The 19,708-nt window shown below is 42.0% G+C and overlaps 1 protein-coding gene across 1 annotated transcript in view; it reads right to left on the bottom strand.

Annotated features, from left to right (window-relative positions):
* Window positions 1–19,708, bottom strand: part of LOC128698962 (uncharacterized) — a 70,429-nt gene that overhangs the window by 42,363 nt on the left and 8,358 nt on the right. The window contains exons 4-5 of the mRNA XM_053791419.2: window positions 17,566–17,760; window positions 16,644–16,758 (exon numbers count right to left, since the gene is read on the bottom strand). Of these exons, the coding sequence (XP_053647394.1) occupies window positions 16,644–16,758; window positions 17,566–17,760 (310 nt within the window). The remainder of the gene's footprint in view (window positions 1–16,643; window positions 16,759–17,565; window positions 17,761–19,708) is intronic.

Here is a 19,708-nt window from a genome sequence, read left to right as displayed (position 1 = left end):
TGCTTGTATACAGGACCCTTTTTATAGGGCTGTGGGGCGATGTTTAGGGGTGGTACGTGGTGTGGAGAATGGTGGGATGGGAATAATAGGGTATGTGGATGATACAACAATTCTAATGAGCAGGGAGGAAAGTTTACATGAGGTGGAGGATGTAATTGGTGGTTTTGAAGGTGTTACAGGTTTAAAAGTGAATGTGGAGAAATCGAAATTATTGGTCTTAGGGAATTGGGTAGGGAGGGCGCGATGGGAAACAGCTGTGCGTTGGTGTGTGGTGGATAGACTAAAGGTGTGTGGGATAATTTATATGGGGAATGCCGGGGAGGCACGGATGCTTAATTCTGGGAGGGCAGTGGATAGGTTGGTGGGTAGGTTAAATGTTTTGAGACCCTTGCATTTGACGATACATCAACGTGTAATAGTGGTGAATGTGATGTTATATAGTATGGTCTGGCATGTGGCAGCAGTATATCCGTTGGCAGGACCGGACATAACTAGAATGCTAAAAAAGGTTTTTCGATATATATGGGGTTCTGGGTGTGATTGGTTGGGTAGAAGTGTTGTTATGCTACCGGTCGACAAAGGTGGATTGGGTTTAATAGATATAAGATTAAGGGTTAAGTGTATATATTTGAAGAGGGGGTTTATCCGAGTGGACGGTCGTGTGGGGAAGGGTGTGCAAGCATTATATGAGGAGGCACGAAGGTGGTGGGTAGGATCAGAGATGAGAGAGTGTGAGGATGTGCTGCGAGCTTTATTGTATGTTAGAGATCCGTCTAGGATACGGGTAGGTGTTCTGGAGCGTGCTGTAGGGGTGAGGGTGATTGCAAATGTTGAGGGCATATACCCAATGTATGCATGGGGAGACATTTGGGTAAGGTTGCGGTTGGTGCGCATAAGACCAAGAGTGAGAGAGGTAATGTTTCGTTTCCTTCATGGAATATTGCCGTCTGGTGTGGTGCTTCGGGAGAGAGGGTTGATGGTGGAGGACGTATGTAGGGTGTGTGGGGATAGGGAGACAGCTTTTCATGTAGTATATTTTTGTAAAAATTTGGAGTGTATACGGGAGTGGATGGGTGGGATTTTGAGGAGGGTGGGTGGGGGAGGGATATCGGTATTAAGGGCATTGAGTTTAGATGTGGGAGGTGTGGAAGAGTCTGTGCAGCGTGCTTTGGTGTACATCATAACTGATTTTGTTTTCGTATCATGGGCCATGAGGGGTAATGGGGATTGGATGGTGCGAAAGAAGGTATTGGCTGCAACAATGTACAAAACACTTAGTCGTAATAGGGGGATATATGGAAGTAGATGGGAAAGGGTTTTTCCTGAAGGATATCGAAGTATGAATGTCAGAGGTTTGTTGGCGGAGTAAGGGAAAGAAAAAAAAAAAAAAAAAAAAAAAAAAAAAAAAAAAAAAAAAAAAAAACAGGGGGGGCGCTGTGTTTGGATTTTCAGGGGTTGCATCGGGCTCGTCTCAGAATTTGGGAATGTATGAAGAGTTCCGTGATATGGTGTGAAATGGCAGCGTAGTTGTGGAGTGTGTTTTAAGTAAGTTTGTGGTGGTTTGTAAGGGAAAAGTTAAGATTTTTATGATATGGAAATGAGCAATATTTGTGTGCATGTGAAAAGTATACGGTCATACTCAGAATGGTATACTGATGTATGTTATGGATCAGTTAAATTTGGCATATGTTGTGATGTATTATCAGGATTGGTGGTTGTATTAAGCAACGGACATGAGGGCGTGATAAATATGTCTGTGTACCAAATGTACTGCTAATAATGAGATAATGTAATGTGTGTGATTTTTATCATACATAAAGTGTATATAGCAGTATGTAAGAGAATTTCATGTACTCAGTATGGGTTGTATATTGGTATTCGGTGAAGTTCAATGAATATTATTGACGAGTGATGGGTATATAAGGATGTGTTGATGTACAATGTGTTAAGTAGGGTTAGGATGGTGAGGCAAGAACTGCTGCCGTCTGTAGAATAAGAATATAGTCTTGTTTAAGTTAATGTTTAATAGTAATGACTATGTATATTTCATTATATAGTAGAAGAAGTTTGTTACTTAAAACTGGAAATTATATTTGAAAAATATTACTAAATATACGTGATTGTGTAAGTTCGCTTGTGGTGATGAATGTAGTGTATGGAAGTGAGGTGGGATGAATGTAGTGTATGGTAGTGAGGTGGGACGAATGTAGTGTATGGAAGTGAGGTGGGATGAATCTTTTGTTATATTGTACTGTGTTTAGTTTTTCTGTGGTGAGGTGTGGAGATTATTTTCAAACCTTTATTTGTTTCGTAATTATTGAGGTGTTACGTATTATGTATTTGATATGAAGTTTAATATACAACAATAATAAGTGTGTAAAGAATTTTTGGATAATTGAGAATGTCTTCGTACATACAGTTTTATGTAAAATGTCAATACCTGTGACATTTTTTGGGTTATATTGCATATTGTGTTTATGGCTGCAATTTTGGATGTAATAAACCCACCTGTATATGAAGCTGTGGGCTGTCTTTAGTTTAGTTCTTATAAGTTTAGTGCTACGGTAGGGAATGTGGAGTTTTCTTTTGTTATATATAATGGATACGTTTCATTGATTACATTGTCTACATGTATAACTATGTATTGCGTTTTTCAATAAAATATAAAAAAAATTCCCTTCATGTGGGTGGGAAGTCATCCCTTCTTCATAATTTGGGCGATAATCACCCGCAAACTCATCATGGCCGTCGTGTGTTTGGTATATTCATCATACGGGGAGTGGTCAAAAGGTTACAGAAACCAGTAATGTGTCTAGGGACTCGGTTTCAGTAGAATGTTAACTAAACTAATGAAATCGTTATAACACGATTGCAAACATACTACAGTAAGAATAATTCAGTCATAAACATTATAGTGAAGCATATTCAATATATTACAGAGGTTCACTGGCCCAGGAGACTCGGCAAAAGTGACCTGCTGGTTAAAAGAAGTTACAGTGGCTGTGAGTTATATACGATGAGCGAAGTTGCTATATTTGGTTACCATAATTTTCAAAGGGGTGGACTGGTAAGCCAGCGGAAGGCCTCGGTCAGATGACTAAAAGCTCCAGCTGTAGGTCATAATATAACTGAGACCTGTTGTCAGGAAACACTTATCCTGTTTCCTGACAAACCTAACTTAACCTGCTGTGTTTGGCAGAATTTTTGACAGAAGTGATTATGAAATAAATACTTAGACATTAGTTGAACGTTGATGATGGTGTTGTCTTTCAATCCATGGAATAATTTTTCGATTTCAGACACATAATAACTTTATTCCCGGTTCTAAAGACAACGTTTATATTTCTCTACGAATACTTGTTTTGTTGGTACCAACACCTATGGATATTAGTAGGCTAGCCTGAACCAGGAGTTTGATGATTTTATTGGGTTCTAAGCGATTTGCGCCTCCCCCAGCACGATAGAATGATAGATGAATTAACTGGTGCCGCTTTCATTTTGTAATATTATATTGTTAGTATAGAGTTCAAAGCTTGAGATCAACTTCCTCTATGCCAACTTATTAGACCAAAAGTGTTCTATAATTTTATCTCCAGAGCTTAAATCATCTTGTCTGGTAGCAAGGTAGTTGAACATACTGCTGAAAATTTAATGGTTGCCATACTTAGCATAGACTGCGTATCTGATTCATTTGCAGATTATATGACCTATTTTGAGGAAGCAGTCACCTGAAGAAGAATTAGGCACATGTGCAACATCTGGGTAACTTTATTGTAGACGTTTCGCCATCCAGTGACTTGATCAATACAAATTCAAGGATATTGGAAGACAGTAGAAGTACATAGAAAAGATACCCAGATGTTGCATGTGTCTAACTCTTTATCTTGCCGGTAATGAATACCAGACATTTGCAACCCGTCAGACACTGCAACTTCATGGAAAGCTCTCATCCTTTGAAAATAAAATTCAGAGATGTGTGAATAGATTAATATTTCTTAAGCAAATTAATGTCTTGGAGGGTATTTCTTTCAATGACTCTGTCTCTAATATTAGAAATATTACACTTTTTCATCATGCAAAATTTATTGGTGGTTCATGAACTACCTAGGGTTATTATCACTGATTCTTTATGCATTTTTTTTCAAACTAATCTTTGAAGTGATAAGTTATTCGGAGAATCATGAGGAGGACGAGATGAAGATAAGTGTTTCTGAGACAAGTGTATTGAGATGAGTGCTCCTGAGACACGTGTAAGTGAGATGAGTGTTCCTGAGACAAGTGTAAGTGAGATGAGTGTTCCTGAGACACGTGTAAGTAAGATGAGTGTTCCTGAGACACGTGTAAGTGAGATGAGTGTTCCTGAGACAAGTGTAAGTAAGATGAGTGTTCCTGAGACAAGTGTAAGTGAGATGAGTGTTCCTGAGACAAGTGTAAGTGAGATGAGTGTTCCTCAGACAAGTGTAAGTAAGATGAGTGCTCCTGAGACAAGTGTAAGTAAGATGAGTGTTCCTGAGACAAGTGTAAGTGAGATGAGTGTTCCTCAGACAAGTGTAAGTAAGATGAGTGTTCCTCAGACAAGTGTAAGTAAGATGAGTGTTCCTGAGACAAGTGTAAGTGAGATGAGTGTTCCTCAGACAAGTGTAAGTAAGATGAGTGTTCCTCAGACAAGTGTAAGTAAGATGAGTGTTCCTCAGACAAGTGTAAGTGAGATGAGTGTTCCTCAGACAAGTGTAAGTGAGATGAGTGTTTCTGAGACAAGTGTAAGTGAGATGAGTGTTCCTGAGACAAGTGTAAGTGAGATGAGTGTTCCTGAGACACGTGTAAGTAAGATGAGTGTTCCTCAGACAAGTGTAAGTAAGATGAGTGTTCCTCAGACAAGTGTAAGTGAGATGAGTGTTCCTCAGACAAGTGTAAGTAAGATGAGTGTTCCTCAGACAAGTGTAAGTGAGATGAGTGTTCCTCAGACAAGTGTAAGTAAGATGAGTGTTCCTCAGACAAGTGTAAGTGAGATGAGTGTTCCTCAGACAAGTGTAAGTGAGATGAGTGTTCCTCAGACAAGTGTAAGTAAGATGAGTGTTCCTCAGACAAGTGTAAGTGAGATGAGTGTTCCTCAGACAAGTGTAAGTGAGATGAGTGTTCCTGAGACAAGTGTAAGTGAGATGAGTGTTCCTGAGACAAGTGTAAGTGAGATGAGTGTTCCTCAGACAAGTGTAAGTGAGATGAGTGTTCCTCAGACAAGTGTAAGTGAGATGAGTGTTCCTGAGACAAGTGTAAGTGAGATGAGTGTTCCTCAGACAAGTGTAAGTGAGATGAGTGTTCCTGAGACAAGTGTAAGTGAGATGAGTGTTCCTCAGACAAGTGTAAGTGAGATGAGTGTTCCTGAGACACGTGTAAGTAAGATGAGTGTTCCTGAGACAAGTGTACGTGAGATGAGTGTTCCTGAGACAAGTGTAAGTGAGATGAGTGTTCCTCAGACAAGTGTAAGTGAGATGAGTGTTTCTGAGACAAGTGTAAGTGAGATGAGTGTTCCTGAGACAAGTGTAAGTGAGATGAGTGTTCCTGAGACACGTGTAAGTAAGATGAGTGTTCCTGAGACAAGTGTAAGTGAGATGAGTGTTCCTGAGACAAGTGTAAGTGAGATGAGTGTTCCTGAGACAAGTGTAAGTGAGATGAGTGTTCCTCAGACAAGTGTAAGTGAGATGAGTGTTCCTCAGACAAGTGTAAGTGAGATGAGTGTTCCTGAGACAAGTGTAAGTGAGATGAGTGTTCCTGAGACAAGTGTAAGTGAGATGAGTGTTCCTCAGACAAGTGTAAGTGAGATGAGTGTTCCTCAGACAAGTGTAAGTGAGATGAGTGTTCCTCAGACAAGTGTAAGTGAGATGAGTGTTCCTCAGACAAGTGTAAGTGAGATGAGTGTTCCTGAGACAAGTGTAAGTGAGATGAGTGTTCCTCAGACAAGTGTAAGTGAGATGAGTGTTCCTCAGACAAGTGTAAGTGAGATGAGTGTTCCTCAGACAAGTGTAAGTGAGATGAGTGTTCCTGAGACAAGTGTAAGTGAGATGAGTGTTCCTCAGACAAGTGTAAGTGAGATGAGTGTTCCTGAGACAAGTGTAAGTGAGATGAGTGTTCCTCAGACAAGTGTAAGTGAGATGAGTGTTCCTCAGACAAGTGTAAGTGAGATGAGTGTTCCTGAGACAAGTGTAAGTGAGATGAGTGTTCCTCAGACAAGTGTAAGTGAGATGAGTGTTCCTGAGACAAGTGTAAGTGAGATGAGTGTTCCTCAGACAAGTGTAAGTAAGATGAGTGTTCCTCAGACAAGTGTAAGTGAGATGAGTGTTCCTGAGACAAGTGTAAGTGAGATGAGTGTTCCTCAGACAAGTGTAAGTAAGATGAGTGTTCCTGAGACAAGTGTAAGTGAGATGAGTGTTCCTCAGACAAGTGTAAGTAAGATGAGTGTTCCTGAGACAAGTGTAAGTAAGATGAGTGTTCCTCAGACAAGTGTAAGTAAGATGAGTGTTCCTGAGACAAGTGTAAGTGAGATGAGTGTTCCTCAGACAAGTGTAAGTAAGATGAGTGTTCCTCAGACAAGTGTAAGTAAGATGAGTGTTCCTCAGACAAGTGTAAGTGAGATGAGTGTTCCTCAGACAAGTGTAAGTGAGATGAGTGTTCCTCAGACAAGTGTAAGTGAGATGAGTGTTCCTCAGACAAGTGTAAGTAAGATGAGTGTTCCTGAGACAAGTGTAAGTAAGATGAGTGTTCCTCAGACAAGTGTAAGTGAGATGAGTGTTCCTCAGACAAGTGTAAGTGAGATGAGTGTTCCTCAGACAAGTGTAAGTAAGATGAGTGTTCCTCAGACAAGTGTAAGTGAGATGAGTGTTCCTCAGACAAGTGTAAGTAAGATGAGTGTTCCTGAGACAAGTGTAAGTAAGATGAGTGTTCCTCAGACAAGTGTAAGTGAGATGAGTGTTCCTCAGACAAGTGTAAGTGAGATGAGTGTTCCTCAGACAAGTGTAAGTAAGATGAGTGTTCCTCAGACAAGTGTAAGTGAGATGAGTGTTCCTCAGACAAGTGTAAGTAAGATGAGTGTTCCTCAGACAAGTGTAAGTGAGATGAGTGTTCCTCAGACAAGTGTAAGTGAGATAAGTGTTCCTCAGACAAGTGTAAGTGAGATGAGTGTTCCTCAGACAAGTGTAAGTGAGGTGAGTGTTCCTCAGACAAGTGTAAGTGAGGTGAGTGTTCCTGAGACAAGTGTAAGTGAAAATATGATTATATAAGGTGAGAATGGGATTAAAAAGAGAGAGATATACTCTTATAAATAAGGTATGAGCCTATTAGCTTATTTAGCTTATCTTTAAGGATATATAAAAGCATATAAAAGTTTTAATCTTTTAAGGATTGGTGTGATTCCAATGTGTATATTTGAGTTGAGGAAGATGGAGTATAGATTAATTACTAAGGTCAGGAACTAAAAAATATGAGAATTAATGGTAAAGAAGGAGGGGGGGGGTTCTTAGAAAGATTCTTTGCAGATAAAAGATAAAAATGCTTTTAAATATTAAAAGATTTTAGAAAAGGGGGGGATCTAAAGAAGCATTTTCAATTCACTGGACAGGTGGGGTTTGAACCCATGGCAGACGAGTCCTAAAATTCACTGGCCAGTGTGCATGCCCAGTTGGTTTATAACAAAAGTGAGGCCTCCGTTTGTATTACGCGCCATATACTGGTGCTGACATCTATAGCCTACCAAGCTCAGCTGGCACCATGCTCACTCTGCCTCACTCTGGCAGCCAACGTCACTCAGTCAACAACTCTACTGTCATTCTCTCACGGGCATGGCTCTCTGGGCCTGGGCCTGGCTGGGCGGCCATAACACACTGCCTGTGTACAAGAACCCAAATAAAGTAAGAAGCCTCCAATAATGACTTATCATTCATTCCCACTACCAGATCAACATGCAGTCGTTTATGATAAATGGTGGAAAAGGTGGTCGAAGCAAGAAGCATCTGTCTTTCTTCGAGTTGTCCTGAAGTCGTGTCTGCAAGTTTCATCAGGCAGACACAGGATCAGGATCCAGGTGAAAATTTGTTGAATTTTCCTCGAGAAATTTTCATGGCTTCACCTGGGTCTTTACAGTGTCCCACGTTGTTTTTCAGTCATGTGTCCGGCATCATCTGTGCGTTTCTGCTTTTGTTTTCAGCTCAGCACGGCTATTTCAGGAAGGCAGAAGTGAGTTTGTGTGGTGCTCTGCATCCAATGCGATAGATTCTCCATGTGTTTGTGGGTAGGAGAGGAGGAAGCGGATTTAGTTCCTTCCTCACCATACGCCACTTACCACCTCAAGCCACTACCACCACCACCATTCAATGTTACATACACCCTCTCTGCTGTCTCTCTGTGAATTCAGTGTGAATTCTTGCCAGAGCTGTGTATCCGAGTGCCCGAGGTCACTTGAAGCCATGTGGATCCCGCAGCCATGTGGATCTACAAGCCATGTGGAGTGAGCCACGTGGGTTACCAAGCCGGATGTCCAAAGCCACATGCTCTTGTCTCTGTCCGACATCACCTCGAGACATTACCCAGGACATCTGTCCACTGTCACCCAGGATGCCTGACTGACGTCACCCAGGACGTTTGCCTGATGTCACTCCAGGACTTTGCCTGATGTCACCTCGCAACATCACCGTGCTGCCTGACGCTACCTTGAGACGCCACCGCTGCCTGACGTCACCTTGCAAGCCACCCCGGATGTCACCCTGCACGTCTGCTCGACGTCACCCCAGGATGTCTGCCTGACGTCACCTTGGACGTCTGCCCTGATGTCACCCCATGGCATCCCTCACGATGTCATGCCTGACATCACTACATCAACAGTGTTATAGTTTCACAGTGGGCAATTTGTATTCAGTATTGTCGAGAAGTATTGAGAGAAGATATGTCATGTGTTAATTTCTCTCAGTCAGTGTTTCATTACTAGTGTTCTTACATGTTCGTGAATGTCTTAAGTGTCGAATTTTGCAAAGAACAACATTTGCTAGTGCAAGCCATGTTGCAACCACATGTGCAGCGCGGGTGTGTGCAGTTTTACATGTGTCCCCTGATGAAGTTATCTGAGCCCAGATATGTGTGTAGACCACAGTGTGGTCTGAGCCCAGACCATTGGTAGTACCCTCGTGTTACATGTCACGGCATTTGACAACTGACACTAGTCAGTCCAGGCATCAGATTACGAGCGTCTGAGCCCCCATGTACAGAAAGCTCTTATGCTCACTGTTCGTAGATGCCATGCCTGAGTCGTACCTGCTATGGCTCCCCATTGAGACTCGCCACTTCCTGACCATCAGAGTGCAGTTATGTGTAGAAAACCAGTCTGAGGACGCTTAGACTAACCTCTGCTATGACTCCAACTCTGTCGAGAGGATGACATAGTCAAGCCATAGTAGCCCTGTTGGCAGGCAACTGTCTGCCTTGTGTCATGGCTTCAGTGAGCAGCCTGCACAAAGTACGATGTCACTCTGACTGCTAGCCCGCTCACTTCACTTACAGTGTAAGCTGCTACAGCTCCTAGGACCTAGATGCACGTGAGTCATCCCTGCCACGACTCACTCTCGCCAACACCACTAAGTTGTGGTATGTGTTCCCGGCAGTGACTGCCCAGCGACAGTAGCAGTCAAGAAATGTCCTAGTAAGTCGCTTGCCAGAAGAAGTCCTGCCCAGTTGCCAAGTACTGATGACACCTCACACAAGAGCACCAGCAGGTTGTGCTCCAGGTTGAATGAACACTGCAGCAACTACTACGATGACTGCTTCACCATTTCAGACAAGGCTGTACCCTGATACGCCATAGCTCAGCAGCAGCGATGTCTCCCAATGTAATGTGCTGCAGGTATCTGTCCAAATGCAGGAAGGTGTGCAGTGACGCCCACTGCCTTGGACCACGATGTTTAGCACCCCTCCTTTTTTATCTTCCCTTCCTATAGGAAGTTTTTTTTTGTTCATGTCCAAATATATATATACATATCTTTTTATTCTGTGTTCTGTGCCCTGTTCCTGAGAAAGAGAAACCGAGACTTTTCTAGTCATTCAAGTTCGAGGACGAGCATGGGTAGGTAGCCTAGCAATGTATGCCCAGTTGGGTTTATATCACACGTGAGGCCGCCTTTTGTATTACACGCCATATACTGGTTCTGACATCTATAGGCCTACCAAGCTGAGCCTGCCCTATGCTCACTTTGCCTCACTTGGGCAGCCGACATCACTCAGTCAACAACTCTACTTCATCACTCTCTCAAGGGCATGACCCTCCAGACCTGGGCACCCATAACACACTGCCTGTGTAGAAGAACCAATATAAAGCAAAGACGTCCTCCAAAGCCTTATCATTGATCCCCGGTTTGCACACCCATTTTAACTGTAATAAGTGCACTAACCTTTCATGTTATTCCAACTTCGTGAAGCATTTTCAAGTTGTCGTCAGGAAACCGAACAAAAATGAAACTACATATTTTTCATCTCACGTGATACCTATATATATATATATATATATATATATATATATATATATATATATATATATATATATATATATATATATATATATATATATATATATATATATATATATAATGGCGTATCAGGGTATGGTCTTGTCTGAAATGGTGAAGCAGTCATCGTAGTAGTTGCTGCAGTGTTCACTCAACCTGGAGCACAACCTGCTGGTGCTCTTGTGTGAGGTGTCATCAGTACTTGGCAACTGGGCAGGACTTCTTCTGGCAAGCGACTTACTAGGACATTTCTTGACTGCTACTGTCGCTGGGCAGTCACTGCCGGGAACACATACCACAACTTAGTGGTGTTGGCGAGAGTGAGTCGTGGCAGGGATGACTCACGTGCATCATCTAGGAGCTGTAGCAGCTTACTCTGTAAGTGGAATGAGCGGGCTAGCAGTCAGAGTGACATCGTACTTTGTGCAGGCTGCTCACTGAAGCCATGACACAAGGCAGACAGTTGCCTGCCAACAGGGCTACTATGGCTTGACGATGTCATCCTCTCGACAGAGTTGGAGTCATAACAGAGGTTAGTCTAAGCGTCCTCAGACTGGTTTTCTACACATAACTGCACTCTGATGGTCAGGAAGTGTTGAGTCTCAATGGGGAGCCATAGCAGGTACGACTCAGGCATGGCATCTACGAACAGTGAGCGTAAGAGCTTTCTGTACATGGGGGCTCAGACGCTCGTAATCTGATGCCTGGACTGACTAGTGTCAGTTGTCAAATGCCGTGACATGTAACACGAGGGTGCTTGCTACCAATGGTCTGGGCTCAGACCACACTGTGGTCTACACACATATCTGGGCTCAGACAACTTCATCAGGGGACGCACGTAAAACTGCACACACCCGCGCTGCACATGTGGTTGCAACATGGCTTGCACTAGCAAATGTTGTTCTTTGCAAAATTCGACACTTAAGACATTTCTCAGTAGTAGTACCAGTTCCTAGTAACCAGTTACCAGTAACCAGTGTACCAGTAGATGACTCACTACCAACCGTCTGTGTGAATCATTGACTGTATTCATATTGCTGCTGACCATAGCAGGATTTCAAACACCCCTCACCCTGTATGTGAGTCAGTCGTAGTAGGCAGCAGAGAGAGACAGGTCGGCTGTTGGCGCTTTCCATACTTCCCGTTATATATTATACGTACTACCAGCCTACGTGAGTATTTTTACCCATCCACGTATCGAAAACCCACATGACACATTCACAAACATGTAAGAACACTAATAATGGAACACGTGCTGAATAGGCAAAATTTGCGATTTTAGCTTAAGTAGCAATGCTCTTCTTGCCGAACAAGGCAAGCGAAAATTTGGGTATGCAATAATTTCGCAAAAAATCATTCTGAACATAACTAAAAGTATATTTCATTGTGTTTGTTTATTTATTAATTATTGTAAACTTATCTAAAATATATTTAGCTGGATTAGGCTCAATTAAATTGTGCTTGTTATAATAAGGTGAAGTAAGTTTTCGATGGTTCTTTTGGTACAAAATTATTAATTTTTACATTAACATAAATAAAAAATATATATCTTTAAGCGTATAAGAGAAAATTTTAGAAATGATTTAATTTTAAATGAGTTCTTGCTAATTGATCAATTTTACCTATTCGGCACGACACACATGCACATGTGCACACACACACACACACACACACAGAATAGGAACTGAAAACTCTGAAACAGCCTAGAGACCTAAAGAGCACTGTTGGCGTGACATCAGAAACTGCTACCTCTGTCACAAACAAGGGGATGAAGAGGTGAAACTGTATGCAGAGGCCCTGTCAGACCATCGTGGAGCCCAAGAAAAGAACGAGGACCACATCAGGAACAATCAAGGGGACTGTAGACAATGAAAGAGCTAAGCTATAAGTAGAGGCCTTAAAAGACCACAGCTGTGCCCAGGGAAAGCTGAGAAGGGAAAATGACAGACCACTGGGGCCAGGGACAACAGATAGTGAAGAGAATGAAGTAAGGACAGCTGCAATGGAGGCAACTAAATCAAATCAGGGGATACATAGGGATATGCAGCAGGAGAATGAAAGGGAGAGATCAGTCTTTGTTAATGGGCTCCAGGAAGTTGAAGGGGAAACTTACGAAGCAAGAAGACAAGGGGAAAAAAAGCGACTGAAAGCATCATGAAAACAATAGAAGATGACATGACCCACCTGGCAAATTTTCTGAGAATAGGGGGGTTTGCAAGAGGAAGAAACCAGCCAGTCAAAGTGATTTTCAAGAGAGAATTGGCTCGAAGCAGGATTCTGCAGGAGGAAGCATGACTAAGGGACATGTCAACATACCAGAGGGTGTATCTCGACTGCAACAGAACACAAGAAGAAAGGCAGAAACTGAAAGAGAGGGTATAAAGATGTAAGGAGGAAAGAGAGGCAAAGATGGAGATGTACAGGAGAACCCAGACTCAGGAAGAAGGTCAAATATAACCTCCCTCACAACCACCTACAGAAGCCCTCCAACCAGGACAACCCCAATGCAATCAAACATTCTAACCCAAAACACACATGACATACCCAATGCCCCCACCCACCTCATTACAAACTCCACCTTCACAGCAACTGCCCATAGGACCTCATCAGGGCTCTCACTTCCCCAACCCCAATGTAACCCCCCCAAGACCACAGTTTTAGAAAAGAAGTTGAGGGTTTGGTATACAAATGCAGATGGAATAAACAAATGTGAGGAGTGACATGAAATAATCAAGGAGACATCCCCAGACATAATAGCACTCACAGAAATGAAACTCACCAAGATAACAGATGCAATCTTTCCACCCAGATATCAAATCCTGAGGAAAGATAGAAGGAGCAGAAGGGGAGGAGAACTTGCACTGCTCATTAAAAACTGGTGGGGAATTGAGGAAATGGAAGGAATACATGTAATGGGGGAAAGAGACTACATAGTAGGGGGCCATAAGGTGGTAATTGCAGTGATGTACAACCCACCACAGAACTGCAGGAGGCCAAGAGTCTTAAGAATATGAAGAAAGCAACAGAGCAATGGTAGACGCACTAGCCGAGGTGGCCAGAAAAGCTCATACAGGTAGAGCAAAGTTACTGGTTATAGGTGATTTTAATCACAATGAAACTGATTGGGAAAACCTGGAGCCCCATGGGGGTCCTGAAACATGGAGAGCCAAGATAATGGATGTGGTGCTGGAAAACATCATGCATCAACATGTTAGAGACAGGTAAGGATGTTAGAGAGAGGTAAGGATGATCCAGCAAGACAGGACCTAATATTCACCTTGAGTAGTTTAGACATCGAGGATATCATGTACGAAAGGCCCCTTAGAGCTAGTGATCATGTGGTTCTGTACTTTGAATACATAGTTGAGCTACAAGTGGAAAGGGTGGCAGGAATAGGATGGGAGAAGCAAAATTACAAAATGGGGGACTACACAGGCATGATGAACTTCCTGCAAGACATTCAGTTAGAAAGAGAATTGGCAGGAAAACAAGTAAAAGAAATGGACTATGTGACAATAAAATGCAAGGAGGCAGAGGAGAGGTTTGTTCCTAAGGGAAACAGAAATAATGGGAAGATCAGAACGAGTCCTTGGCTCACCCAAAAGTGTAGGGAGGCAAAAACTAAGTGCACTAGAGAATGGAAAAAGTACAGAAGACAAAGGACCCAGGAAAATAGATTAGCCGATGAGCCAGAAACGATTATGCACAGATAAGAAGGGAGGCTCAGGGGCAATAAGAAAATGACATAGAATCGAAAGTCTAGTCTGACCTGAAGTTGTTGTATAGCCACATTAGAAGGAAAACAACAGTCAAGGACCAGGTAATCCAGGAAGTCAGAATGGGGAGGTACACCAACAAGGGATACACCAACAAGTGCTGGATGAAATACACACAACGAGGAGGAGGTGAAGAAGCTGCTATGTGAACTTGATACCTCAAAGGTGGTGGGACCGGACATCTCTCCATGGGTCCCTAGAGAGGGAGCAGATATTTTGTGTGTGCCACTAACAACAATTTTCAACACATCCATTGAAACTGGTAACTACCTGAGGTATGGAAGATGGCAAATGTAGTCCCAATTTTTAAAAAAGGAGACAGATATGAGGCATTAAACTACAGACCTATGTCACTGACATGTATGGCATGCAAAGTCATGGAGAAGATTGTCAGGAGGAGAGTGATGGAGCACCTAGAAAGATACAGGCTTATAAACGACAACCAGGAAAATCATCACAAACCTACTGGAGTTTTATGACAAGGTAATGGAAGTAAGACACGAGAGAGAGAGAGAGAGAGAGAGAGAGAGAGAGAGAGAGAGAGAGAGAGAGAGAGAGAGAGAGAGAGAGAGAGAGAGAGAGAGAGTGAGAGGTGGATAAACTGCATTTTCTTGGACTGCAAGAAGGCCTTCGACACAGTTTCTCACAAGAGGTTAATGCAAAAGCTAGAGGATCAGGCACGCATAGTCTAGGTGGTCAAAGACTACAAACCTCACTCAATGAAAAAGATCTTGGGATGAGTATATTACCGAGCACATCTCCTGATGCACACATCCACCAGATAATTGCTGCAGCATATATGCCCCTGGCAAACCTAAGAATAGCGTTCCGATACCTCAGTAAGGAATCATTCAAGACTATGTACACCGTGTATGTCAGGGCCATACTGGAGTATGCAGCACCAGTTTGGAATCCACACCTGGTCAAGCACATCAAGAAATTACAGAAAGTGCAAAGGTTTGCAACAAAACCAGTCCCAGAGCTAAGGGGATTGTCCTTCGAAGAAAGGTTAAAGGAAATCGGCCTGACGACACAGGAGGGTTAGGGAAGACATCATAACGACATATAAAATACTGCTAGGAATTGACAAGGTAGACAAAGACAGGATGTTCCGGAGATGGGACACAGAAACAAGGGGTCACAATTGGAAGCTGAAGACTCAGATGAGTCAAAGGGATGTTAGGAATTATTTCCTCAGTGCTAAAGCTGACAGGAAACCTAGTAGGGATCAGTGAAGAGACGGGGGCCAGGAGCTATGAATCGACTCCTGCAACCACAAATAGGTGAGTACACACGAACACACACACACACACATTATATATATATATATATATATATATATATATATATATAAATATATATATATATATATATATATATATATCCCCTCTACCTGTAATTATCTTACATGATGGCAGGATTGCTGGTATTCTTTTTTCTGTCTCACAAACACGCGGGATAACAGACATATCTTGCTACTTCTACTTACACAGAGGTCACACTACACGTGTATATACACACGTATATATTTACACACCCATCTGGGTTTTCTTCTATTTTCTTAATAGTTTTTGTTCTTCATTTCCTTTTATCTCCATGGGGAAGTGGAAAAGAATTCTTTCTCCGTAAGTCATGCGCATTGGAAGAGGCGACTAAAATGCCGGTAGCAAGGGGCTAGTAACCCCTTCTCCTGTATAAATTACTAAATTTAAAAAGAAAAACTTTCTTTTTCTTTGGTCACCCTGCGTCGGTGGGATACGACCGGTGCGTTGAAAAAATATACCCTCTTTGTCCTTGCAATGTTTGTAAGGGCTTGACAAAGCTCCTGCAGAGCGAAACGTTGACACAATAAAATATCACATTTATCTAAGAGGAAGCCACTTCCCTCGAGGAAGGAGTGAGTGCCCTTGATGCTGGTGAAGGAATGACAGCTACCCCTCCCATTGCCCCTCATTTCCCAGGTGCTATATACCCCCTACAGGTTTATTGCTTCTCTATGATTATAATAACAATACTCAAGTAACTACTACGGATGTCTCCCACGAGGGAGGACCCCAAAATAACTGATAACAATCTCTCCGTTTTCTTACATCAAGCATCAGTACTCCTCAACATCTTCTCTAAAGAAATTTAACTGACTTGTGGTCTTCGAAGTTGAAGAGGAAGAACAGGTAATTATGGAAGTGAAGGGAAATAAAGTGAAGGTGAAAAAGACGACGGCAGAGGAAGGACGATAGGAAAAATGGGATGGAAGAGAAATACGACGCATGGAAAAGACATGCATAGAAGAGGAATGCTACAAACCGGAGAACAAAAGGGGACTTACCACTAGTCTATCAAAGTTAATGTCAAGGTGAAGGTCCTTGATGGAAGCGTGGTCGCTCAAGGGGTTGTAAGAGATCTTGGCCCCTCCCCCGACTGCCGCCTCGTACACGTCCAGACTGTATCCGCAATAAGAAGGTAAAGGTGGTTAGAATTATAAGCCAGAGGAAGGCCTCGGTCAGATGACCAAAAATTCCAGAGGCGGGTCATCATGTGACTAAGACCCTCGTCAGAAAATACTTGTCCTGTTTCCTGGCAAACCTTACCTAACCTAACCTGTATCCATCGGAGGATGGGAGGAAACAACGAGAGTATTTAGTGGAGGAGGGGTTGAGGGGTGAAGGTGAGTGATGGGATGGGGTGATGGATGAAGGTGAGAGGTAGAACAGGATGATGGGTGAAAGTGAGTGATGGGATAGGGTGATGGGATGGGATGATGGATGAAGATGAGAGGTAGAACGGGATGATAGGTGAAAGTGAGTGATGGGATGGGGAGATGGGTAAAAGTGGCTGGTAATATGGTGTAGGAGAGCAATTAGGTGTAAATAGTAGCATTTAAATTTAAAAGATAAACTGGAATAAGTTTGTAGACCGCCATCTTGAACAAAGAAAAGAGGGATTTTGATCCTTGATGTTGGAAAGTATGACCGCAATACCGACCGCATTGCAAAGTTCTATGCCACAGGAAAGAAAACAGAGAGACTTCGTGTAAGCCCAGCCATTCAGAGAAGAGAAAAGTAAAACAATGTTTTGACTGGCTGGGTCAAGTCGATGGCTCTCGTGGGCAGTTGAGGGAACACAATGTGTAATGACATGTGATGTTTATATATCTATATTCCTGGCATTCTTCTCGTGACGTCATCTTATCCTTCCCTCCCATGACGTCACCTGCTCTCCCATGACTTCAGTTGCCTTCTGGGTCTTACCTAAAATTCCCATTGCCGAAAACCGGGAAGAGGGAGAGAGCAAGACCGTCCACGTCATAATATCCGTCTATACGGAAGTCTTCTAAACGGATGTCAAGTTCCAGCTTCTCCGTGATGCCCAGAGTGAAGTTAAGCTGGCAGATGATGAACTCTGATATATGTCTGACCACAGTCTCGTTCAGCAACCCGTCCATCCTGTAAGAGATAGAGAGGTGAGGTGAGTGTGATGGGGATGATAATGGATGAAGAAATGTGAAGCTGACCAAAAAGTATTTATACTGAACACTATAACGAGAGGTTAGGTTAGGTAAGGTTCGTCAGGAAACAGGACAAGTGCTTCCTGACGCGGGTCTTAGATGATGACCCGCCGTTGGAGCTTCTAGTCATATAACCGAGGCCTTCCTCTGGCTTACCGGTCTGCCCCTTTAAAAATTATGGTCATAGCTATAACCATTAAGTACTTCAGGACAACTATAATGAGACATTACAACCATATATAACTACCATTACACCCAACAGCTTACACTACCAAGTGGCTACTAGAGTTCAAGCACTTTAAATGCAATGTAAAGAGCTGGAGAAGTAAGCCAGAAAATGGGAAACAACTTTCTCAGTCGAAGAGACTGAAGTAATTGTCACAACTTAAAATATAATAACATCAGTAGAACCTTTCAATGACAGTCTTGTTGATCGAGAAAATAATTTGCCTTGTTGAATTTGAGCTGCCTATGTCCTGCCCGTTCCTTATAGGAACTCGAAGAGATTATATAGAAACTTGAAGAGTTTCTTAAGGAACTATAGGAAGACGAAGAGTTTCTTTAAGAATTATAAGAACTCAAAAAGTTTCTTTAGGATCTACAGGAACTTCAAGAGTCGTTTAGGTATAGGAACCTGAAGAGTTCCTTTAGGAATTATAGGAACTTGAAGAGTTCCTTTAGGAATTATAGGAACTTGAAGAGTTCCTTTAGGAATTATAGGAACTTGAAGAGTTCCTTTAGGAATTATAGGAACTTGAAGAGTTCCTTTAGGAATTATAGGAACTTGAAGAGTTCCTTTAGGAATTATAGGAACTTGAAGAGTTCCTTTAGGAATTATAGGAACTTGAAGAGTTCCTTTAGGAATGAGAGGGCTGAGTGAGCTAGGTTTAGTGAGAAGGGTATAAGTACCTACCAGTAAGGTGGTTGTGGTGGAATGTTGAATATATGGACAAACTAAGAAGAACTTGAGGTTGCATATAAGTGAGAGATTTCCCTGAGAAGATATTTTTAGAGGAGTTAGAATAAATTATGGATACTCGCCATTATGAATGTAGTGCATTGGTTTGTTCTTTATAAAGATAGATTAAAAGGCTAGAAAAGTGGTGAAATATTGGCTAGGATTGTTAGTGCATCTAATTTATTATTTTGTAACGATGGCTAGAGTTTATGTGGAAAGAATGTTATAAATGTTTATTTTATATACAGCATAATGGAGTTTTTCTGTAACTGTCTATTCTTGCATTTATGATTGTGTGAAAACATATCAGTGAAAGATATGTACATGTTATATCACCCCATATTGTTTTTGCGTATGATTTTGAGTAAAAAGAGTATAATGCATCTATTTTTTTTAGTAACCCATTCATGTAAAAGCTGTTACCTAAATATACATGTAGAAGCATTAACCAACATACTCATCTCTGCGAGTGCATGACACTCACTTTATGTACTGTGATGCACTCTATAATGTGGCAGCCACAGGAAAGAACTTGCCATTGGAAATAAATGGTATAAAATACCGACACAATGGAAATATAAACACATATGCAGTATAATGTGATCCTTTATTGACTACGTTTCGCCCACACAGTGGGCTTTTTCAAGTCACAAACAGAACTGTTTGTGACTTGAAAAAGCCCACTGTGTTGGCGAAACGTAGTCAATAAAGGATCAGATTATACTGCATATGTGTTTATATTTCCAAGAACTTGCCATTGTTGTACAGTCTTTAACAATGTTCAGTTTTAGAAAATATAATTGCATTCCGCTGTCTCATTAATTATACTAATGAACAGGTGGTTCATATAATTCCCGTATCCTCCTTATCATCTCTCCTCCTTCTTCTCTTCCTCTTTTATCTTCATTATGAGACAAAAATACCTAAA

Source organism: Cherax quadricarinatus, chromosome 55 (assembly GCF_038502225.1).
Source record: "Cherax quadricarinatus isolate ZL_2023a chromosome 55, ASM3850222v1, whole genome shotgun sequence".
Taxonomy (NCBI): domain Eukaryota; kingdom Metazoa; phylum Arthropoda; class Malacostraca; order Decapoda; family Parastacidae; genus Cherax; species Cherax quadricarinatus.
This window is presented reverse-complemented; position numbering and strand designations above follow the sequence as displayed.